This window comes from Crinia signifera, chromosome 1 (assembly GCF_055691185.1).
Source record: "Crinia signifera chromosome 1, ASM5569118v1, whole genome shotgun sequence".
NCBI lineage: Eukaryota > Metazoa > Chordata > Amphibia > Anura > Myobatrachidae > Crinia > Crinia signifera.
This window is the reverse complement of record NC_139217.1, coordinates 397,325,961-397,349,868: the sequence shown is the minus strand read 5'-3', so window position 1 is coordinate 397,349,868 and position 23,908 is coordinate 397,325,961. Positions and strand designations below refer to the sequence as shown.

General features: G+C 43.4%; 1 protein-coding gene across 1 annotated transcript; it reads left to right on the top strand.

Annotated features, from left to right (window-relative positions):
* Window positions 1–1,476: 1,476 nt before the first annotated feature.
* On the top strand, window positions 1,477–22,386 carry CDO1 (cysteine dioxygenase type 1). The gene is made up of 5 exons (XM_083151627.1): window positions 1,477–1,708; window positions 13,732–13,809; window positions 15,339–15,496; window positions 18,522–18,691; window positions 19,700–22,386. The coding sequence occupies exons 1-5, from the start codon at window positions 1,539–1,541 to the stop codon at window positions 19,727–19,729; spliced, it is 606 nt and encodes a 201-aa protein (XP_083007753.1). The 5' UTR covers window positions 1,477–1,538; the 3' UTR covers window positions 19,730–22,386.
* The last annotated feature ends 1,522 nt before the right edge of the window (window positions 22,387–23,908 follow it).

Sequence of the window (23,908 nt, the reverse complement as noted above, 5' to 3'; positions counted from 1 at the left end):
AGGTTGGTGCCATTGTTCACCTTTCCAGGGGCAAGGAGGCAGACCCGATTTTCGTGAACCAACTAGCCATTCCGGGAGGCTAGGCAAGTATGTATTGTGCCATATAGGTAAGACATTGTTTTTTGTCTTCTATCAACTTGCATTCCTTGGTACTTGTGGAGTATCACGGCTCCCACGATATGCATCGCACATGAAAAAATCGCATCGCATCGCATGCGATAGCATGCGATTTTTAACAGAAAAGCATCCAAATGCATTGAAATTAGTATGAAACATGTTCAATGGCCCCCAAATGGCATTTTTGAGGCTGTACCACCCCTACTATCAACGCAAACCCGAAGCGTGGCGAGTGCAGCAAGGCCGGGAGGGGCGGCGGTACGCGTCCTACGACCTTTTCATACCCCCACTATCCACGTCGGCGTGGAGTTGAGAATAGAAAGTGTGGCGAGCGCACGCGGATACCTTCACAGGTATCCGCGTCCCCTCGCGGGCTTCACAGGTGTCCGTGTCCCCTCGCCACGCTTCGGGCTCGGTGGCTCGCTGCGCTCGCCACACTTTCTATTATCAACTCCACGCGACGTGGATAGTGGGGGTATGAAAAGGTCATAGGACGCGTACTGCCACCCCTTGTGGGCTCGCTGCGCTCGCCACGCTTCGGGTTTGCGTTGATAGTGGGGGTGGTACAGCCTCAAAAATGTCATTTGGGGGCCATTGAACATGTTGCATACTAATTTCAATGCATTTGGATGCTTTTCTGTTAAAAATCGCAATGCGATTTTTTCAAAAAACGGCAAAAATCACATCCCATCGCATGCCGCTATATATGGCATGCGATGACATGCAATGGGAGCCGTTATAATCCACAAGTACCCATTCCTTTTTATCTTCATCATTCTAGGCACTTTTTTTTGCCATTTTAGATCTCAAATCGAGTATGTAAAATAGCATTTAAATGGGCATATTACAACAATATAGTAGTATAAAATTGTTTCAAGATTTAAGAATGCATAAGTGCAATATGTTTTATTATCCTAGATTAATATAAAATCCATAAGTAGTTTACATGTTACATTTTCCCCCAGAAAATGACTGGCATACTTGGAGTGAATGGCATTTAGGTTTGTATAGCTGCTGGTTTAAATAAAGGGAAGCCAGCCCCCCTTGATAGCCCTTTATTTTAGGAGCAGCAGCAGCGCAAGAGCTCAGCATTTGTGTGGGTCTAGAAAACTTTCCTGCACTCTGAGAAAGGTGGATAAGTGATATATCACTAAGTGGATAAAGGCATTAATGGCAAACATAAAAATAATCTACTTAAACAAGGTTATTTGTATATAGATTAACCTGTCTTCCTTAACATAACATTGTTAGAGAAAAGGAGAACATGACACAAACACTGATCTCATCATTCTTGACACCCCTAGGAAACTTGGTACATCCCTCTGAAAGTTGGTGAGCATAAATAGTAAAGAAAGGCTGGGAATGTGAACAGTTGTTTGTGTGGCTGGCAGACTGCTACTGTCCTGGGATCAGCGTGTAACATGGAACACACAGAGGTACTGAAGCCACAGACATTGGATGAGCTTATCCAGATCCTGCATGAGATATTTTCCAGTGATAAAGTGAATATAGAGGAGGTCCAGAACATAGTGGAGTCATATGAGAGTAATCCACTGGAATGGATGAAATATGCCAAGTTTGACCCATACAGGTAATGCTAATGTGTGACCAATGCTGGTATGTATTGTAACTTTAGGTATCTAAATAGTGAAGTTTATTTTTACTATGCAGCTGATGACATGAATCACACTTAATGTGACATATGGAAGTAATTGCTGGGCGTGCAAATTAGGAAGGGGGACTTTTTTCTTTTCATTCATTCATATACTTCATAGAAATTTGTATAATGTCATGCATATATTTTGACATCCAATTTCTACAAAAGTAGGTGAAAATTTTTGTGGATACTTAATTAAAACAAAATGCGATGGCAGGTAAGAACCACTTGGCCCTCCTAGTCTGCCTGTTTTTATATCCTTTAGGCATAATCCCAATCCTTAAACTGGATACACACCTGAAGATTTATCTGTCCAATCTATCTGGTGGGAACAAAAATCTAGTAATGTGATGCAGCATATGAGAATCTTGACATTTGCTCCCAAACAGTGGAAAAAGACAATAGTCGTTTTGAAAAATTGGTTAAATAAATTTGATCTAAGAAATTTATTGGATTCATCATTTCTGTCTATTTTCCAACATTTTGGAGCATATGGTAGATTGTCCTCTGCTCCCATACATTACCAGACAGATTGGACAGAAAAATCTATAGGTGTGCAGCCAGCATTAAGGTGCGTACACACGTACATATTTTCTATCTGGTGGTGACAAAACCATGGAAATGTATGGGAGCAAATGACAATCAAAAATTTCTACCCAAATGCAGGAAAATAGAAAACAAAAATCTGCTTTGATAAATTTGTTATATCAGAATGATATTTCCAGGTTTTTGTTCCCTCCAGATGGTTCAGACAGAAAATCTGTATGTGTGTACGCACCTTAAGTTCTATGTAATGGTGCCCATAGACGGTCCGTTCCGTACTATGAGATGCGCGCTCCCGCACATCTCATCGTACGGTACAAAAAGTATGTGCTGCACATACTTTTTGTACTAGCTACTCATCGCATCGCATTGCATGCAATCCGATGCGATGTGTACTAATTAAGTGCCGAACGGATCCGTTAAACGGACCGTCTATGGGCACCTTAAGGATATTGATATCCCTAGCCTAAAATATTTGTAAATTGCTCTATTAGCCTCTACCACCACTGATGGGAGGCTATGTCATGTATCCACTGCCCTTTCTGTGAATTGATTTTTTTCCCTAAGTATCCTGTGAACTAGATCAGTGGTTCCCAACCCTGGTCCTCAAGTACCCCCCAACAGTGCACGTTTTGCAGGTCTCCACACAAAATCAGTGAAATAATTAGCTCCACCTGTGGATCTTTTTTAAAATGTGCCTGAATAATCTGTGCACCTGCCGGGTGACCTGGAAAACGTGTACTGTTAGGGGTACTTGAGGACCAGGGTTGGGAACCACTGAACTAGATGGACATTGCATCATGATGTTTTACTACCATCGATGGGTTTTGTTATGATTTGTAGTCGTTTTTCCATTTTGTGGTGGCATTCCATTGTTTGGCTCCATCAAATGGTTAACATTCGATGGTGTTCCAATGGTCCCGCCACCTCCCACCTTCTGCTAGATGCCATGTTCTTTATGCACACGTGTGAAGCAAAGTTCATGCATGCTAAAAAGCAACAAAAGTAGCTTTGAGGATTGTGGGGCATCTGGCTTTGGATCATCTACTAAATTGCCCCAGAGTGTTAGTATCCAATGCTGCTATTTGCTGGCGTTGATACTAAAGTAGCCCTGCCAAGCGGAAGCGTTGGCAGTGCTTGATGGATAGACCCCTAAATGCGATTGTAAATAATCGGTGGGAATTAGTGATGCCAGCCACGTCTCGTGTAAGTTGGCACTGTCTGGCGGTTTACTGGAAGTGTTGTGACTTGCCTTAACTGGGGAATACATTGACATTCCAAGAGAACATCATCCTTTCTCTGGATGAGCGTTGAAAACAAGAACATTCCTGGTAAACATGGTTTATGCTAGGAGGCATTGCCTGATGTTATGCCAGCAGAGAGGGACTATATGGCATGTATGCACATATAGTATATGCAGTATTGCTTCTGCTTATTATTTTAGAACACTTTCATTTTTAATGCAAAAATGATGTGATGCATTGTCTCCGCAGTAATAATCACACAATGTACATAATCTTAAATATCTTGCAGCTGTTAATAGTGCTAAGCCTATTTTCCATCTTTCTTTCATTTGGTCCATCAAGCAAAGCCTGTAACAGTTGGAAGTGTGCACTTGTACATGCCACACAGATTGTACGGATTTCTAGACTTCTCTCTGGGAGTGGAGAGGGTGTGTATGTGAGAGCCAATCACATATCCTGCATATTGACACTGGCTCTAGCCAGATCAGCTTCCCAGCAATGCGTGGCTGCACTGCTCAGTCTGCTTATCCAGCTCTAGCCCTTCTGATCACCCGTTTCCCAGTCCTTCTGTTCAGCTGCATGTTACTTCACCTAAAGCTACTATATATTACCTAAGATAACTTACTCCCAGGCAAAAATGCTATGCGTGTGTTTGAAAAATGACATGCTGATTGTATGGAACCTTCATTTTCTAAGCTTTGATAAATCTCATTTACTGGGATGTACCAGGGGATGATTTTAGTGGAAAAAGTTGGACTAATGGTGTGTACACACTTCTACAATGCGCATGAGATTTTGACTATATAGTCAAAATCTCATCCAGATCGCATGGGTTTTAACCCTTGCGCTCCCGTATTGCAGCCAGAAAGTCTTGGCTGCATAGACTATATAGTGCAGATCTGCACTATATAATCTAAATTGTATGCAGATAGACTAAATTGTATATATAGTCTAAGGTGCCCATACAAGTTACAATTATTGCATACAATATTGTATACACTATCGCATCTCATCGATTTTCAGTTTTGCGATGAGAAGAGATCTAGTACAAAAAGTATGTGCTGCACATACTTTTTGTACTAGATCTCATCGCAAAACTGAGATGCGATATTGTATGCAATAATTGTAACGTGTATGGGCACCTTTTAATTGTAATGGCCATCTACATTTTACAAGTGTGTACGCACCATAAGTTGGCCGTTTATAATGTTCAATTATAATTTCTTTATTTATTTAATTTTTTTTTTAAACCTCTGCCAATTATTTATTAACCGTTTCTATTTAGCGCAGCAAATTCCATGCACCAATGTAATTGCGTGCGTCTTTCATTTAAATCAGTTCTGAATTGGAACTTTAAGAGTAGGAATCCTTCGACTTTGTCAGATGAATTGGAATGCAATGTTAAACGATTGCAGGCCAGTATGTGATGGTACCTTAGTTAGGAAGTAACTGCCCTATAAAGTTGGCCATGAATTTATTATTATTTATTTATTTGCAGTTTCTTATATAGCGCAGCAGATTCCGTTGCGCTTTACAATAGTAAACAGTGATAAAACAAACTGGGTAACAACAGACAGACATGGAGGTAGGAGGGCCCGTTTTTTTTCGGGGGGGGGAGCATTTGGCAATGTTCAAAATCGGCACATTTGCAGCAAATACTTTCAAAAATTTCTTGTTTACAAATCAAAGATCTTTAATTTTTAAGGTTGCAAGTAATTAACTTTTTTTTTTTATTATTTTTTTTAATATACAAATGTACTATAATTATGCACTCGTAAACATTGCATAATACAACTCTTCTCCCCCCCCCCCCCCCCCCAAAACAAGTGGACCTCCAGCTGCTTATGAACTACACATCCCATCATGCCTTGCCTCAGTTTTGTTATTTTGCCATGATGAAACTGATGCAAGGCTCCGCTGTGGTGTACTTGGCCTGGGTGCCCCGCTTTAGCCAGACGGTCACTGGTGAATGAATACTTGCAAGGAAAAAAGCCTCACTCCATGAATTTTAATAGAATCAAGTGCCTTTACTGCAAAGTCAATGGCGTTTTAGGCCGGAGCCCATCTTCAGGACAATCCTGAAGATGGGCTCCGGCCTGAAACGCTGTTGACTTTAAAAATATAGTATATGCATTTGGTACTTGTTTCCTAGAACGGCCACAATCGTGAGTGATCGTGGCTCTTAATTAAGGGACACGATCCTCACGATGTGGCCGATTTTTTACAATTTTTTCCCTTTGATTGACAGAAATCGGGTCAATCGGTCGGTCGCGACCAATTAAAATCGGCCGCGATGCGACCGACCGATTGACCCGATTTTTCCATAGACTTCAATGTTAAAAAATCTTTTAACATTGAAATCGGGAGGATCTTGTCGGTCTTGTGCCATTATAATGGCACAAGATGAGATGGACTTGATTAAGTCCATCTCACATAGGGAAAAATGATAAAAAAGGTGAAATGGGCCAATATGACCCATTTCACATTTTTTATGTGCCCGCCATGACCCCACGATAGACGTGAACCCGAAGCGTGGCGAGCGCAGCGAGCCCGCGAGGGGCGGCGGTGCGCGTCCTCCGACCTTTTCATTCCCCTACTATCCACTAGGGCGTGGAGTGAGAATAGAATAGTGTGGCGAGCGCAGCGAGCCACCGAGCCCGAAGCGTGGCGAGCGCAGCGAGCCCCGCGAGGGGACGCGTATACCTGTGAAGTTATACGCGTCCCCTCGCGGGGCTCGCTGCGCTCGCCACGCTTCGGGCTCGGTGGCTCGCTACGCTCGCCACACTATTCTATTCTCACTCCACGCCCTAGTGGATAGTAGGGGAATGAAAAGGTCGGAGGACGCGCACCGCCGCCCCTCGCGGGCTCGCTGCGCTCGCCACGCTTCGGGTTGACGTCTATCGTGGGGTCTAGCCCACTTAGTAACATTTGGGGGGGCAATTAAAAATAATCAGGTGAAAAAAAAAAAAAAATCGGGTGAAAAATCGGTCGGTCGCATCGCATGCGACCAAATCGCATGCGATGCGATCGATCCGATTTTTTATCTTACGACCACAACGATCTAAATCGTTGTGGCCGTGCTAGGAAACAAGTACCATGCATTTTACAGGAAAAAATTTTTATATAAATTTTCCTGTAAAATGCATATACTCCTCTCAGGTGGATCTGTGTAGTTACCTTGTACCTTGAGGTTATTCAATTAAAAATTTGACTAAAGTTGCCCTTGACTTTGTCCTGAACACAAGTTGTGACATTGGCCAGAGTCTGGTTAAATAAGATTTAACAAACAATGGTCAAATAGATGCTGTGTTAGTCGGTTTCTAGGTTATGCAAAGAGAACACTGGCAGATAAATGTAGTTAATATTTGGTTAAAAATGCTGCCAACACGGATGCACCTGATACAGAGAAACTACAGTATAACTTTCCAATATTTGTCCTAAGAGGTAGATGTTGGCTACAGAACATAGAAAACTGTGATTACTTGTCACTAAGGAAAAATAAACCTGATCTACTGTAAGGGTGATGCATGTCTGTTTGACTTAAACATATTATAGGGGGTATGGGGTCAATTATTTATCAATGATAAAGCTATAGAAGTGTGCTGGCGAAGAAGTTGCCCATGGCAACCAATCAAAGTTGAAGTAACCTTTTATATCGATACTGTAAAATAATACAGAGCAGCTGGCACACTTCTCTCATCACTGCTTCAAACATTTACCCCTATGTTCTAAGCCTTTGATGGAGATAAAGTACCAGCTAACAAGATCCTGTCATTTTTCGAATGCAGCATGTGGAATTAGTTACGTACCTCCCAACTTTATCAATATCAGAATAGGGACATGTCTGAAAAGGGGGGCATGGTGTATGTAAATGAGGGTGTGACTTATGCAAATTAGTCTGTCAGATTACATACACACTGAGTGGCTTTCCCCCTGCCCGGCGCCGACGGAGGGGGAGGTGTTGCATAGTGGAGCGCTATGCAAAGCCGTCCTGAAAGCTGCTGGTATGACCAGCAGATGAACGGCTTTCCCGGCGATGATGCGGGAGCACGCAGCAGCGTTCACCGCTCATCGCTGGGCCATACACACTGGGCGGCTTTGAGCTGAAAGTCGCTCAAACTGGGTGTTTTGAGCGACTTTCAGCTCAGTCGCCCAGTGTGTATAGGCCTTATCACTACCTATAAAATGTAAAGGTGGCCATACACATTCAGATTTATCTTCAGATCTGGCTGGCTGGAACAAAAACATGGTTATGGATGAGAGCAAATGACAGTTGACCAGTTGAAATGCTAGAAAACTGACAAACGGTCACTCATCCATAACCATGTTTTTTTTTTTTTTCTCCAACCAGCCAGACGTGAAGATAAATCTTACTAGTGTATGAGCACCTTTAGCTTGCGAGCAGGGCCCTCCTTCCTTATTGTCTTATCCAGTCTGTTTCCAATTGTAAAGCGCAAAGGAATTTGCTGTGCTGTATAAAATTGGGTCACCCTTCCGGCCCCCCGGAAAGGTGGGGAAACCCTCCCGGATTCTGGGGGACTCCCCCTCCCGATTGCGGCTTCCCCCATCCCTGACTGCGGTGTTTAAATACCCTTATCTGCCGATCTCGGGAGGGGGCGGGGCTAAGTGGCATAATCGCGTCATTTAGCCCCTTTAGATCGGCAAATTGGGTCACTTTCCTTCATGGGTGGGGCTTAATGACGTCATGTTTAAGCCCCACCCCCGGAAATCCTGCTGAAACAAGTCTCCTCTCCAGGCTTCTCCCTGAGAGGAGCTTTTTAAAAGTCGGCAACCCTGATATAAAAATATAAAACTGTTAATAAATAAACATTGGCACGTGTTGCAAAAACTAAATGTAATCAAATAAATCCCAAACCATACATTAGACGTCATTTAGGAGTTCTCTGTTTGTATCTTTAGTGCATTAATGAATGAAATATACAGCATGTGATAAGTTTTTGTTTAACATTTTATAAAGCAGTGTTCATAGTCACACCGTTGATTGATTGTCCTATTTTTTGATCTGCCTTTCATTCATATATTAATGGTTAAATGAATATTCATATGAACAAGCCTTGGCATCTCAAGATCTTTGACTCCTATAAAAGATCATTTAAATAATGCCTGGGGCAGGGAGTACTGGATGGAGCTGAAAGAACAGAGTGTGCCGGTTTTCCCAGGAATTTGTTAACAAATGTACATTGTAACTAAACTAGGCAGCACAGTGGTTAGCGTTGCTGTCTCACAGCATTGGTCTATGGGGTAAATTTTTTAATTGGAGCCATCTCTGCGTGTGGAATTTGCATGCTGCTGCCACGTTTGCATGGATTTCTGGGAAAGTGCATAAACACACTGGTAGGCTAATTGAGTCCTGACAAAAATGGACACTTAATATGTTTTGTGACAGAGCAATTGGGGAAAATATATCAAATTTTAGTGATAAAATTGAGTAATTACCCATGGCAACCAATCGGTTGTTGTTGTTTACAGACTGTTGATTGTTATGGGAAAAATCTCCAATTTCTTTCTTGTACAGTAGGTGCAATACACCTCTGCTTTAGACTGTAATAATTTGAGGACTGCTATAAATGACTACTGCTATGATGGCATGAAATCCAATCCATAAACGCCAGCTACGGAGCTTATGTATTGGTGACTATGCCCATAGTTTTAAAGTGGCAATCATTTTACAAACTCCAGCTTTTTTTTTTTTTTATGGGCTTCATTGAATAGCTATAGGATTGCTAGTCAACTGTCAGTGCTGTAAAGATGTGTCAATATGAAGTCTGATTGGTTTAAAAATAGAATCTTACTATTTATTTATTAGCAGCTTCTTATATTCCGCAGCGCTTTACAGAGAATATTTGAACATTGGAGCTTACAATCTATATTCCCTACCACACGTACATGCACACACGGACATTCCAGGGTTAATTTGTTTTTGGGATGTGGGAGGAAACCAGAGTACCTGGAGGAAACCCACGCAAACACAGGGATAATATACAAAATCCGCACAGTTAGGGCCATGGTGGGAATTAAACCCATGACCTCAGCGCTGTAATGCTAACCATTACACCTTCCATGCTGCCCCAAAACTGATTAATAACTGGTACCTTCAGTACAGCAGCATTCCCCCTCTAATTGAGGTGAAGCACTACAGTATGATGTGTTTTATTTCTCCAATCATTTACTGTATATCTGTGATCAGGATTTTTTTCCCTCTAAAGCCCATACTCGGTGGGCATCTCATTGCAGAGTACAAAAAGTATGTGCTGCACATACTTTTTGTACTGCCCTTGGATCGCATTGCATGCATTGCGATGTGATCCAGCCCATAACGGGTGCGATCATTGCACAGTGTATGGGCACCTTTTAAAACCAGTGTAAGCAATTTGTATTTTTGCCTGGAAACACTACTTTTGTATACAAAGTTTAGTGACTTAACTGCTATTCCATGAAATGGGCGACGTGTTATTCCAGCTGGATGCCTTGGTGTATATTGCCAGGCAATTCTGGCTGCTGAGATAGCATCACGGCTGGTCAGCCACAGGCTGCTAATCTCTAATTACACAACTGTGTAATTATATCTGCTACATTGCTAAGCTGGACATAATGCGACATTGTTGGCAAAACAAGTGTTCCGCTGTCAAGGATCCTTGATAAAGGGTTCTGAAGCCCGAAACGCGTTGGTCTTACCTGATTCTGCACGCTGTGGACCTTGACCTGCATTCTCATTCAGGACCACCCTAATAAAGCTAGTGAGCGTCAAACATACGGAGTTATCACCAACGCTCTACTATTCCATATCCCTTGTGACACTCAACCACCTAATTAGGATATGACCTTTTTTATCTGTATCTTATCATATTGCAATTTTATATTTCTTGTTATGTCCTTGTTTTGTCTTGATTTATTTTGAGAGGGGGAAAAAAAGCCTATTTTTGATAACACATTGCACCAAGGGGTTTAACTGCCATCCTATTTTGATATATTTATCCCTGAGTGCAGGGAACACCCCAGCATATTGACCCAAGGCGGCAGCAAATTGGAGCACAACATTAAACCTTATGCGGGGAACACACCAGGACGACCCGCTCACGATGCACATCGTGAGCGGGTCGTCAGTGTCTCGTCCGACCCGCTCACGATGACGCGGGGGGGCACGACCCGCTCACGATGTGCACCGTGAGCGGGTCCCATCCGATGCCGACCCGCACCCGGCTGTATGGTCGTCATTGAGATCCTACCTGCAGCAGGTAGGATCTCAATAACGACCGACCCGCGGGACCGCGCATCGGATCGGTATCGGTCCAAACCAGGTCAGAAAAGAGCCCAATCAGCACACAATCTACATCCAATTGATCGGAATTGGATCTAGATTGTGGTGATCGGGCCCTAGTCGTCCTGGTGTGTACCCAGCATTACTGGTTTTGCCTATTCCATTGATCATAAATAATTTGAATTGGTCCTGGACCACCAATCCAGGGTACCCAGTTTAGGAACCACTGCCCTAAGTGTATCATGCATGGAGCACACAACCATGTCACTCCAGTCCCTTCTAGAAACATGCCTGGAAAGTGTCCATGAAAGTGCTGTTCTTGGTTGACTGGAGGGTTTGCCCTTTGTAAGAACTAGCTAAAAGGTTAAGCACTATTGTCAACATGGTTTTATGAACACTTCTCTATAAGGGACACTCTTTGATTTTACACTTGTTTAATACCTTTGAAAATTAAATGGCAAATGCGCATTGGGCACTATGCGCTGTAGCCCACCATTGCCGGAGGGGCCAAATTCCGAACTGGCTTTTTCAAGTGACTATTTGTACTGCACATTACCACTTCTACCCCTTTCAGACCTAAAGCAGCCCATACACGGTCCGTTTAACGGATCCGTTTGGGACTTAATTAGCACACATCGGATCCCTAGTGCATGCAGTGTGCATGCACTGCGATCCGATCCGATGTGTACCTAGTACAAAAAGTATGTGCAGCACATACTTTTTGTACCGTACTATGTGATGCGCGGGAGCGCGCATCGCATAGTACAGAACGGAGCCATACACAACGGACCGTGTATGGGCTCCTTAAGACCGGGGAATTTCCTTGCTCAGACTCAGGATGTTCTCTTCTGCAAAATCCCAGGGTTTTGTTCAAGACCCCCTTTCACATGGCTTCACAGAACCGGGAAATTCCTGGTTTGGTCCTTTTCAGACATAAAGTGGTTTTTCCAGTATTTAAGTGGACGGTTTTTAGGCACACAATAATGTGGTCATGCAAATGTGGGAGCGGGCAGCCCTAAATGCACTGGTTATGGTTTACATATCGCAAAAAAAACCATACGTTTTCCTTTTCAAACCCTTTTTATTCAAAGAATAAAAAATTGTGTCCAAGTAGTATAACATGTAAGTAAAGTCTTTACTTTAACATATCTTGCAAACAAGGCAATGACACTGGCAATGACACACTTATCTGCACTGTGATCCTCTCCTGTGTGACGTCTGTCCCTCTCCAGCTACCACTGATATCAGCAGGCATCATGTTGCCCCTACTGGCCAATTAAAACTGTTTTAAAGCAGCCCGATAGAAAATTTACGGGTTGAGTCATTCATTCTTAACAAGGGTCACCAACCTGGGAAGAAAGACCTGGTAAAAACCCAGGTCAATTTCAGGGTGGGGGTTCCAGGGAACACAGTACTGGGTTGTTGACTTTCAGACATACCAAGACCCCTGGATGAGGCGCGTTCATGTGCAAAAACGCATCATGTTTGAGTGTGTCTGAAAAGGGTTTTAATGGTAGATGGGTGTAAACACTACCCCTGTGTTACGTAATGCCATGTATAGTGCATTTTGTGAGTATTTATGCTTTATTCCATCAGTCCTGTATTGTTTCCATTCTTTCTCCTCCTTCTTCCTACACTTTTGCTTTGCACTGGCTCAGTTCGCTGATTGGCTGAGAGAGCGCTATATTCATTTGTATCCTTGCAGCTTTTATTGGGGCCTTAAGGTTTGACTAGCGGCATGTCTGCATAAGCCAAAATTGCTCAGTGCACTAAGCCAGAAGCCTGCAAGTGTGCACACCCCTTTACTGTCACATCTTAATTTTACCCACCTGCAGTGCACATAGCCTTGCTCATTAGAGAGAGATTGTGCTTTGAGTTCCTTCCTGAATAGCGCCTATTGTCCAGCTATTGATCTTTGCACATCACTCCTTTTTTTTTTATGGGCTGGTTTTATCTGTACTTGTAAACAGTAATCCTAATATTTACTGTGCATTTAAAATACAATAGAATTGCAGGAATCACTGTAGGGTAATGTTTCTGTCCAATATAGAGACATTTGCATTTGAAATGACCATTATGCAGTTTGTTTGGAGGGAGCAGGACCTGCAGTGATAAAGGAAGTCTCTTTATCTTACTAATGTAAAGACAGGATGGAATTCTCACTCTGCCACCTTCTGAGGTAGGTGAGCAGGATGTTGATTCAAGATCAATTATGGTTCTTAAACAGGTAATATAAGCACTCAAAGAAGATGGCTTCACGGAGTGCTGTGTAATAGCAACAAATACATGCATGTATTGCAGTGGCTGCTCTTACCATTTTGGAGGACAGGGGTTGCCGCAATGTGGGCTGCGCGGCATGCGCTGGCCCAAGCCTCCATGGGCTGCCTTTGCAGCAGCCCCCTGGAGACTTAATCAGGTTCCCGGGTCCTGCGCATGCGCAGTATTGTCCGCGGTACTGCACATGCGCAGAACCCGATTTGGGGGCTGCCACGCATTTGCGCACTAGAGGCATCCCGGAGGGAGGGAACACCTCCCAATGGGGCTGCCTTGAGTGACTGGCAGGTCGGACTTCCAATAGGAAGTCACTGCCAGTCATAGTGAAGCCAGAGCAGTCTCAGACTGCATCTGGCTTCACTTTAGGCAGAGAACAGTGGCGGATTTTACCCGGGGGTTCATAGGTAAAAACCGTTACTGATAGCAGTCTCCTTGTGGGCATGCAATCTATTGGACTTTTCAATGCACTTCACTTGAATAAAATCGATATTGGTTTCATATACTGTACATGTGATGCATGCCTCAGTTAATCTTAGTGGGCTCTATGTACTTTTGTGCATATGGTGAAATTTTTATTATATTTAATTTTTTTTTTTTTTTTTTCATTGTTTTTAAAGATACACCCGGAACCTGGTAAATGAAGGAAATGGAAAGTTTAATCTTATGATTCTCTGCTGGGGTGAAGGACATGGCAGGTATGCTTCATCTTTTAATAAAAAAAAAAAAAAAGTTGAATTGGAGAAAATGACGGTAAATACAGAATTGCAGTGCCCGATACGAATAGGCAACTGGTCAAACGATAGTGCTAAGTAACCCAGTCAATGAGTGATACTGGAGCAGATGTATTAAACCTGATAGTGTTAGGGGTAATGCACAAGCCAATCAGCTTTGTTTGAAAAATGACAGGAGTTGATTGGCTGGTGCGTTATCACCTTCCACTTTACCCTGAAAGTAAATGGCTAATTGCTTATCGCAATTGTCTGTACTTGCTTGATCCCTTGGGTGGAAGTATTAATAAACATCGCCGCGTAACAGCCACCGCGATGCTGCCGCATATGTACTAACATATGTGGCTAGCATCGGGTTGCGGTGACGGAGACCCCTGCGATACCTGTGATGTGGTCTGCGGGGGTCTCCGTCACCTCCCGGCGGCTGCCAGCGTCTCCCTGCGTCTCCTCCTTCCCCCCCCCTGAAGCCGGGTGTTCTCCTGGCTGTGACACCTGGGGGAGTAGGAGGACGGGAGGGGGGGGGGGGCGCGCGCGGGTGGGGAAAGAAGTCGCCACCCAGAGGGTGGCGATACCCTACAATGCGTTGACGGGGCGGCGGGGTTTTAATACATAAGGAAATGCGGTAAAACTAGCTTTTTTACTGCATTTTCCCGTTATTACACCCCGCCCCTTATCTTGAACTATAACTGTATGCATTCCCTCCAGTTTATAGATGGTGTTTTTTTTTATGGTCATTGCTTTATTCCAGTACTAACTTTGTTTGCTGCCGTGTGCCTTCCATGTAACGCTTGCAATAACACAGTACAACATTTATTAATTTCTACTTCTTTACCCATGCAAAATCATTGAAAGTAAAATGAACACCGTTTTACTTTTAACATAAATGTAAAAGTATGTTTGTAATTCCCACATAGGTAAATAAGTATGGGATGTGTACTCTAGCCAGGACACCATGGCCAATGGCAGGGAATTTAAGCTGCAGCCGCTACAAGCTATGCTGTAGCTATAGAGATTATTTCTCCATTGAGTCTTATTGGCTATTCCAGGCTGGAGGTGGCATAATGCATTCTGTGCCAAAGTGGGCAGATTATAATATCTATACAGATGGAGCAGCTCTCAGAATTCCCGCTGCTCACCAGATAGGTGCGCAAGAGATGCTCGCGTGCCCCATTCTGATTGAGCCCACCGTTCCCCCGCCACTGCCGGCAACCCCCTAACCCTGCCTGTCTCCCTGAAGCAGAGATGGACAGGGATTCCGCCGCCGAGTGAAGGGGGGGTGTGCGCGCGTGTTTGACTCTTGCACTTCCATGTCAGATGCAGTACCTCTCTGCCAGCGATCGCCAGCTCAGGGAATCTGGCTTTTCCCTGGACTGGCTGAGAGACCCTACATCTGTATGCAAACTTCTGTTGTGCTCATATTACATATTCAACAAGACTGACTATTCCATACTAATGCTTTATATACCTGACTGTGCTGACACCTCTCCCCCATGCAGCAGTATCCATGATCACACCAACTCGCACTGCTTCTTGAAGATACTCCAGGGCAACCTGAAGGAAACAATGTATGAGTGGCCACAGAAGAGGACAAATGGTACTATGTTGAAAAAATCTGAAGGCGTGCTCAAGCTGAATCAATGTGCTTATATCAACGGTAAATCCTTTTCTGCCTTTGACTAGAGATATCCATCAATAAAAAATATTTAAAAATCTACCTTAAGGTATTTACATTGTCCATGGTATTGGCCTTTGCAAGTAGTGATATTTATTCTGCTGTTATGGCCTGATGGAGAGTTAGAAGTACTCTGAGTATATTTCTACCCCAGGGTTGCCGACTTTTACAGTCTCCTCTCCGGGAGAACCCCGGAGATGAGACTGTCAGCATCACTCCTGGGGGTGGGGCCTGATGGAGACATCATCAGTCCCTGCCCCCAGTGATGCAAATCACGCAAAATGTGGGTCTCCAATGAGGGGGCGGAGCTAAATATGACTGATTTGCATGTTTAGCCCTGCCCCCTTCCGACGAAAAGCCGTGAATTGCGGCAGAAGAAGCTTGAAATTGCCGCAATTCACGGCTTTTCGTCGGAAGGGGGCAGGGCTAAACATGCCGGAATCCGGGAGGGTTGTCCACCTTTCCGGGGGGCCGGGAGGGGGACATGATTTTCGGGATCCTCCCGGCCATTCCGGGAGGGTTGGCAACCCTGCGCTTCCCCTCTGTGTACAAGTCATTTACTACCAGTCTTCCTCATTAGTGCAATATTATTTAGTAGGTGCAAAAGACAAGCCTGGAACAATTCAACTCTGCATAGATCATGGTTGCATTGTAATGTCTTCATTGAACTTTGCATAAAGTATGTGAGAATACCCCTTTACGACCCAATGTCACCTCTTCAGTCATAAGTTGGATGACCTTGATAGGTGTAATGCGTAGCATTGCCTGTACTGCTCCGTACCAGATCATATGCAGTGTGAAAGCACCACCACAAACTCTCATCCGTTAGTCTGCATCAGCCACTAGGTGTAAAGATGTTCTGGGGTATTGTGTGTTTCTACATCAGAGAGGAAATGGTTATGCAATAGTTGTTGCTATGTTATCTGACCATTTACAGGCTGCTTTATCTAGAGCAATCTAAGGCCTGAACTACAATAGTTTATCTATTATTGCTGTAGCTCACTTGGCTTGACTTCTGAAAAGTTTATGGTCTTGCTGTGAATACACTGTTTCTTAATTGATAATATTTATATCCAAGGGCTTATGTTCAAGGTAAGACAGTTTGTTTATATGGTCATCTCTGTGATCTGTTGTATGCGCAAATAACACTCCCTTTGTACAGACCAATCGCTGATGAAGCCCTTAATAACTCTCTAATCTCAAATGTTCCATTTAATTGTGCTAAATACTAGGGGGTAGTTTTGTACAGTTTCTGTGTAGACTGAGTATCATTTGGGGAACTGTTCCAAGGACATGTGTATCGTTAATGGAGTTCAGTGGACACACTAGAAGATATAGTAAAGGCTGTTGCTCCGAATGCCCTTTGTGAGTGATATCTTTTACTATATCTTCTGTGGGCTTTAGATTTCATGGTTTGCTTTATGTTTTGTGTGTGTCTAAAACTGATGTAAAAGATTCTACTCCAGTGTAATAAGTTAGTGTAAGTACTGGAAGATCCCTGTATCGTGGCAAAGCCGGGATCATAACCTGCATATTAAGTTGTGCTTTTACAATTGGAAACTTTGATGAAACAAACAGCGTAATAACAGACCGACATAGAGGTAGGAGGGCTCTGCTCACAATCTACTGTACAGTATATAGATCTGAGGTTCCTGGGAGCTACTAAGGCTTGTACAAAGCCGATAATGGCTTTCAGTAGTGAAAAACTGCATTATGATTACTCCTTTTTATTTTTTTATTTAGAATGAGCGAATAACAATGTACAAACAATGCAGTTGCAAACAATACAGTTGTACATCCAGTGCACACATACGAAGTAAATCAAACAATACATTGTACATTGAGACATTTAGAACACTAAGTGAGTGCCTATTGATGGGCTTCATAGGATAGAGAGTCAAAATGAGATGAAAATATGTTGTGTTTAGATATGGTATTTAGAGGGGATGCAGTTAAAATCCCGGCGGTCGGGATCCCGGCATTCAGAATCCCGACCGCCGAAATCCCGACACATTCTCCCTCCGTGGTTGTCCACGACACCCCTGGAGGGAGAATAAATTAGTGTGCCGAGCGTAGCGAGGCACCGGGCCCGCTGCGTGGCGAGCGAAGCGAGCCCGCAAGGGGGGGCGATGCATGTGTGTCCCCCCCCCCCTTGTCGGCATTTCGGCTGTCGGGATTCCGGCGTTGGGATTCAGTACTGAATCCATTTAGAGGTAGCACTCAGTCATGTGTTGCAATTTGAAGTACTACTCTTTTTATAGTAGAATACTGCATGCAAGCCGGGGGTGCTCGCAAGAGCCCCCCACATGCAAAAGTCATTTTTCTATTAAATGGCATGATCTTTAGATGACCTCTCCCAACATTGGAGAACTGGATAGTGATTGGCTGTGGGGAAAATGAAGCTAAAGTCATGGTTCAGATGCGTGTGACCACACTCAAGGGGACCCACATCATACTCCAAGAATGAGGTTCCAAACATTGTACTTTGAATATACATTATACATATGTTGCCTTTTTTTACAATACACAGTACTAGGGTGTCTTTTTCTACGATGCGTTGCTGACCATGCGCTCTGTTTATCCAAAACTCTGTAGCTGGTGAGCCCCTCTGGAGCCTTTCTCGGTGGGCCCTACATGTGCCAGTCCAGCATTGTGCCAAACTACTGCGCATAAACTGGTCTCTAGGAGCTTGGCTCCCGCCCTGTTCTTGATTCCTGTGCACATGCAAGTCACAGGGATAATGGCCACTGCGCTGTTTTTTGGGTCATATCAGACATGTCACTTTGGTGAGGTACGCAATTAAACATGTGTGTGTGTGTGTGTGTGGTGTGGGCCATTTTGAACCGCACACACTGCACCCATCCTGGAAACACCGGTAGTACAAACATATGTTCAGTGCTTGGATGTGCTGCAGGTTAATGATTTAGAGAAATCTTATGTACAATCTACCTAGATGATAAATTATTGCATTTAATGAACCTATTTAACATTTACTTCATCCCGTTAGATTCTATTGGTCTTCACCGAGTGGAGAACCCAAGTCACACAGAGACCGCTGTGAGCCTGCACTTATACAGCCCTCCATTTGACCAATGCAATACCTTTGACCAACGGACAGGGCACAAGAATACAGTTAAAATGACATTTTGGAGCAAATATGGTGAAAGGACTCCTCTGGTGAGTGTACAACCATGTAACTTGTGGCACTTCTTATCCCTCATACATAGGAAGAAGCTGTATCCTGTGTAGATAACATGCATTAATATCAAATCTGCCCCATAATGAACAATAATGCATTTTCAATGGGGTAACTTTTAAGATCTCTTCTAAAAATGAAAATCTGTGATGTTGCCCATTGCATGGCTATCAATTTCTAGTATCCAATAGAGATATGACAAATAGTTGTGTTATGACATATTGAGTATGTCTTATATAACTTACCAAATCGGTTTCAAGTAGGGTGGCCAATCCCGGGATTTGGCCCCCAAAACGCCGGGATTTCAATCCCGGGATTGGAGTTTCCAATCCCGGGATTTCGGAATTAGACTGCGCATACGCGCAGTCTAATGCCGGGCAGCGTCTGAGCATCGTTCAGGCGCTGCCCGACTTCTCCCGGCAGCACTGCACAGCGTGCCCTCTCAACATGAGATCAGAGGTCGCGCCCGGCATTGTGATGCTGCGCCGCCCACCCAGCCAGCGCGCCGGCCCGCACCCAGTGGCATGGAAGACCCGGCAGTATGAAACTGACCGGCATCCCTCAAATGTAAGTAATTGTGGGGCAGTCTTTTTATTAGGAAAGCGAATCCTGGGATTGAGCATTTTTCAATTCCGAATCCCGGGATTGAAAAAAATGCCCCGGGATTGGCTTCCCTAGTTTCAAATGATTTTGGAGGGGGAGGGGGGCAAGCAGCCAATGGGTTTCTCTGGCTTGTACACAGCATTACTTCTGATTAAGCTAACTTGGATAAATTTGTTCTCCTCTATTTATTTACATTGCCATCACTTCTTTGCACTACTCTGTGCAGAAAATACATTAACTTGTGCTGTGTAATTGCAGCATCAAAGGTTTGCCAACACACGGAACCTATGTAGATTGTTGTATTAGTTGGTTTCTATTACATTTCACTTTACATCTTTTTATTTTGTTTTGGTTAATTTACTCTTTCATATCGTCTCCTTTAACAGGCAATGTCACAATCGCTGGAGAACAACTAAATCTGCCTAGAACTTATTACTGGGCGCTTTGAAACTGGAAGCCTGGAAAACCCACACACCAACCCACTCCCACCTCATCCTTGCAGCATCTGGAAGTTCACTGACCAAACTGTACATAAACCCTCCATAGGAATTGCCCAACTGTAGTTGTGGAATGTTGTGGTGGTGTGTGTTTTTTTTTTTTTTTTTTTTTTAACAAGTTTTATTCCGGGTTCAAAACTGAAATAGATGAACATTTTATCTTTTGGGATCTGTATGATTGTGCATGTCCTCCACTTCAAAATAGCAATTTGTTTCTTAACATGTTTAAATGATGTAACGTTTATGTTGAAACTGCCAAGAATTCTATGTATAGGTTTTTAATGCTCTTTTAACAGATGTACAGGTACATTTTGATTTCTATATTTTTAGAAAAAAAAGTTGTCATGTGAATTTGGAATCTTCATCATGAGCAATAAAGATCAAATTCATGATTTTGTGTTTTATCATTTAACCTGCGATGATAGCAGAGATTGTGTTTAAAGCATGTTCAAAGCTTTACTTTCCGATCTTTAAAGTACACCTCTCTCCGATCATACTGGTGATTACACTTCCCACCTACAGACCCAATCAACGTGTCGATTTGTGCATTCACCCCTTTATAATCTTGTTACGATCCATGAAACTAATCTGTCTCCAGTATCTGCTAATATTAGGTATCCTATAAAACTAATTTCCAGACGCAACCAGTTTTCTTGTAATGATCAAATATGCATACACTCTCTTAAGATACAGTATTTCGTGAAGAGAAGGAAATGAAAGTATGGGTTTACGATTATATAGGTGTGTTCCTAGCTTAGGGCCCGATGGGACTAAAGCCATTGAAAAAGGGCTGGTTCACCAGTACATCTGGTGAACCAGCCCTTTTTTCAACGGCGAAACACACGTCCAAAGAGGTGCCATGACTGCCACGGTGGGAGCCTGACTTATGCACCAAATCAGGCTGAGCAGACTATAGAAGGATAAGTACAGCCTATAGAATAAGTCTATTTTCAGTAACTAATTTCTTCCATCTCTCTTTATGACTAAAATAGAGAGTTGATATTCTAATAAGATATGGGACTGGGGTTGCCAACCCTAGTCCTCGAGAGCTACCAACAGTGCATGTTTTGCAGGTCTCCTCACAGAATCACAAGTGAGCTAATTAGCTCCATCTGTGTATCTTTTAAAAAGTGTCAGTGATTAATGAGTGCAGCTGCTAGGTTGTCTGGAAAATGTGAACTGTTGGTAGCTCTCGAGGGCTAGGGTTGGCTACCACTGATATAGGGTATACTTCTGGATGCTTAAAACATATCATATTGCGGGCAGGATGCTGTAACATTTATTGCCCCCCCCCTCCTCCTCCACCGGGCTTCGCATTGTTAATGATCGCATATGCTCTAACACTGGGGTAGCCATCCCTAGTCCTCGAGAGCTACCAACAATGCATGTTTTCCAGATCTCCTCACAAGTGAGCTAATTCGCTCCATCTGTGTATCTTTTAAAATGTGTCAGTGATTACTGATTGCAGCTGTGCAGTAGCTAGGTTGTCTGGAAAAATGTGAACTGTTGGTAGCTCTCGAGGGCTAGGGTTGGCTACCACTGCGATCATTAACACAAGTGACAGCTCTTGCTATAAGAGCTGTTGCTTGTGATGCAGCTTCGGCGCTGGACTTCCAGGTCTGAGACCCGGGAGTCCTTCTGCGCATGCGCAGAGCGAGGGGGTTGGTGGGAGGGATCTGTGACTGATCCCTCGCACAGCACTGCAGTAAGAAGCCCATAGGCTTCTGCAAGGAATCGCCAGCTTTTGCTGGCGCAGTGTCAGCGCTGCGGGGGGGGGGGTTGAGAATACAGAAATACACTAAAAACCCCAATAACGGGTTTTTACCGCATTTCTGCTTTAGGGATTCCCGCCTTGAGTGTAAATGTGAGTAAAGCCCCCCCATACACGGTCCGTTAATAGGATCCGTTGTGTGCTTAAACAGCACACATCGGATCGCATCCCTAGTGCATGCAGTGTGCATGCACTGCGATCCGATGTATACCTAGTACAAAAAAGTATGTGCAGCACATACTTTTTGTACCGTACTATGTGATGCACTGGAGCGCGCATCGCATAGTACAGAATGGAGCCGTACACAACGGACCGTGTATGGGCTCCTTAAGAGCCATGACTGCTAATACTATGATTGAGAATAACCATACATGACCTGCCTTACCCACATACATCACCGCTATACTTCTATTTAAGGGACTCTCATTGTCCCCAGCCTGGGAGTGACCCCCTGCATTGGGCAACGAACAGAGGCTTATCCCAGGGCTGACTCACAAAAGCAAATCCCCATTTTCTTCCTTCTGCTGCTCAGTTTCTGAGCCCCTTACCCTTTACTCTTGCCTTTCCGTTCACTGCCCAAGAGGCACATGGATAGGTAAGACAGTTAGGACCCTCTGTGAGCACCTCTTTATTCTTAAATCTGCTCTAGCACTAACATTATTGCCATTCCTGTGTATAAGAATGTGTCAGACACTTACATGAGGATTCTACACCTAGAATTGTGGCAAACACCATTTACATAGCAAAGTACTTTCACCATTTGTAAATTATTTTTAAAAATTAAATAAATTGTTTTCTTCTTGTTGCACATTGTCTTTATGTCATGATATCATTAATTTCAGCCGGGTTAACGAATGACTCAGAGGATTTGATAGAATCCAAAGTGGAGATCATTAATCACAAAGGCTGATACACATATTCATTTTTTTCAAAAATTTTGAGTTCACTCAAAAATATGTGAGTGTACATATGTATATACTTGTGCACACACGGATATCCTCAATCCTTTTTTTTTTTTTTTCTTTCTTATATTCCCTTCCTTTCTCTTCACTCTTAACCCCTTTCACTCGCAGATCTTCCCATTTAATATTTTCCTTTTTCTTTCCCCTCTTATTCCGCTGGGTTGGTGCACTGCATTTTAATGCATACAATTAAAAATACATTTTAATTAATTAAAAAAATAAAGCAGTGCCCCCCTTTTTTCTTTCTTTCTCTGGTATAGTTTAAATTGAATTTTGCAAGTAACAGGAAAGTGCTACCAAAGTTAATGGTCAAATACTCTTCCAGCTTTCTCTCGGGTGGACGGTAGCTGCTGATACTAAACTCCATAAGCTGCCTCAGATACTGACGTATTCCTTCCCCTGCAGACATTGGCCCCTTTTGATTAGCTGCTTCTTAAGTTTATTTCCTGCACCTACTCCCTGATTGAACCTGTTGCTGGAGGACTGTGCCCGCCCCTCAATGACTGCTTGCTGTGTGATTGATAGACGCTTCCTCCTGCTTGCTTTCCTCTGTGACTGCCCACAAGTTCTGTACCTAGTGATGCAGCTTCTACTAATTTTCCTTTTGGCCCATCACTATTTTAAGTCTTTCTCTCCCTCTCCCCATCACTTACGGTCATGGGACAAAGGAGGGGAACTCAAAGCATATTTTTGCACCAGAGTCCATCACTTGGTTTTGTTCTGTGACATTGTCAGTTTTACTCCAACAACAATCAAAATTCAGGTGAATAAAAGTGGAGAGAGAGAAACTAGCTCTGTCCTAACTGTCATATTTCAAACAGAGGGGTAGATGTATTATAGTGACGCAATTAGCACTAACTTTGCATCATTAACGAGGTGACCGTATCCGGTGGCCTGCTGAGTCAGACCTATAGTGCAAAACTTCTTGCCAAAAAACTTTGCAGGTTGGAAATAAAACACAGAAAATCTGATATTGTCCCATCCATCTGACCGTAAGTTTGGGTGCGATATGCTTATACGTTTGTATCCAATTGCTTGCAAACCGACATCCATTTCATGGGGCATATGTAGCAGGGACGGAGTCTCACAGTGGTGTAAATGGCTGTTGTAAAGCCCATTGCTGGTAGCGATCCTATTAATTCCACTCATTTTGGAAGGCAATCAAGAGTTACAGTAGGTATTCTTGGTATGGCAATTTGTACACAGCGGCTTTGTGAAAATCTGCAAATGTCGCAGCCTCCAGGATGTGAGAAGTCCATTATCGGAGTCAGAACTGGCACTTGTGGTCAGAGACGCAAGAATCGGGCGCACATCTGCAAAACATCAACCGCCTGTATAACACTATAGCCGCACAGCATGGCTGCT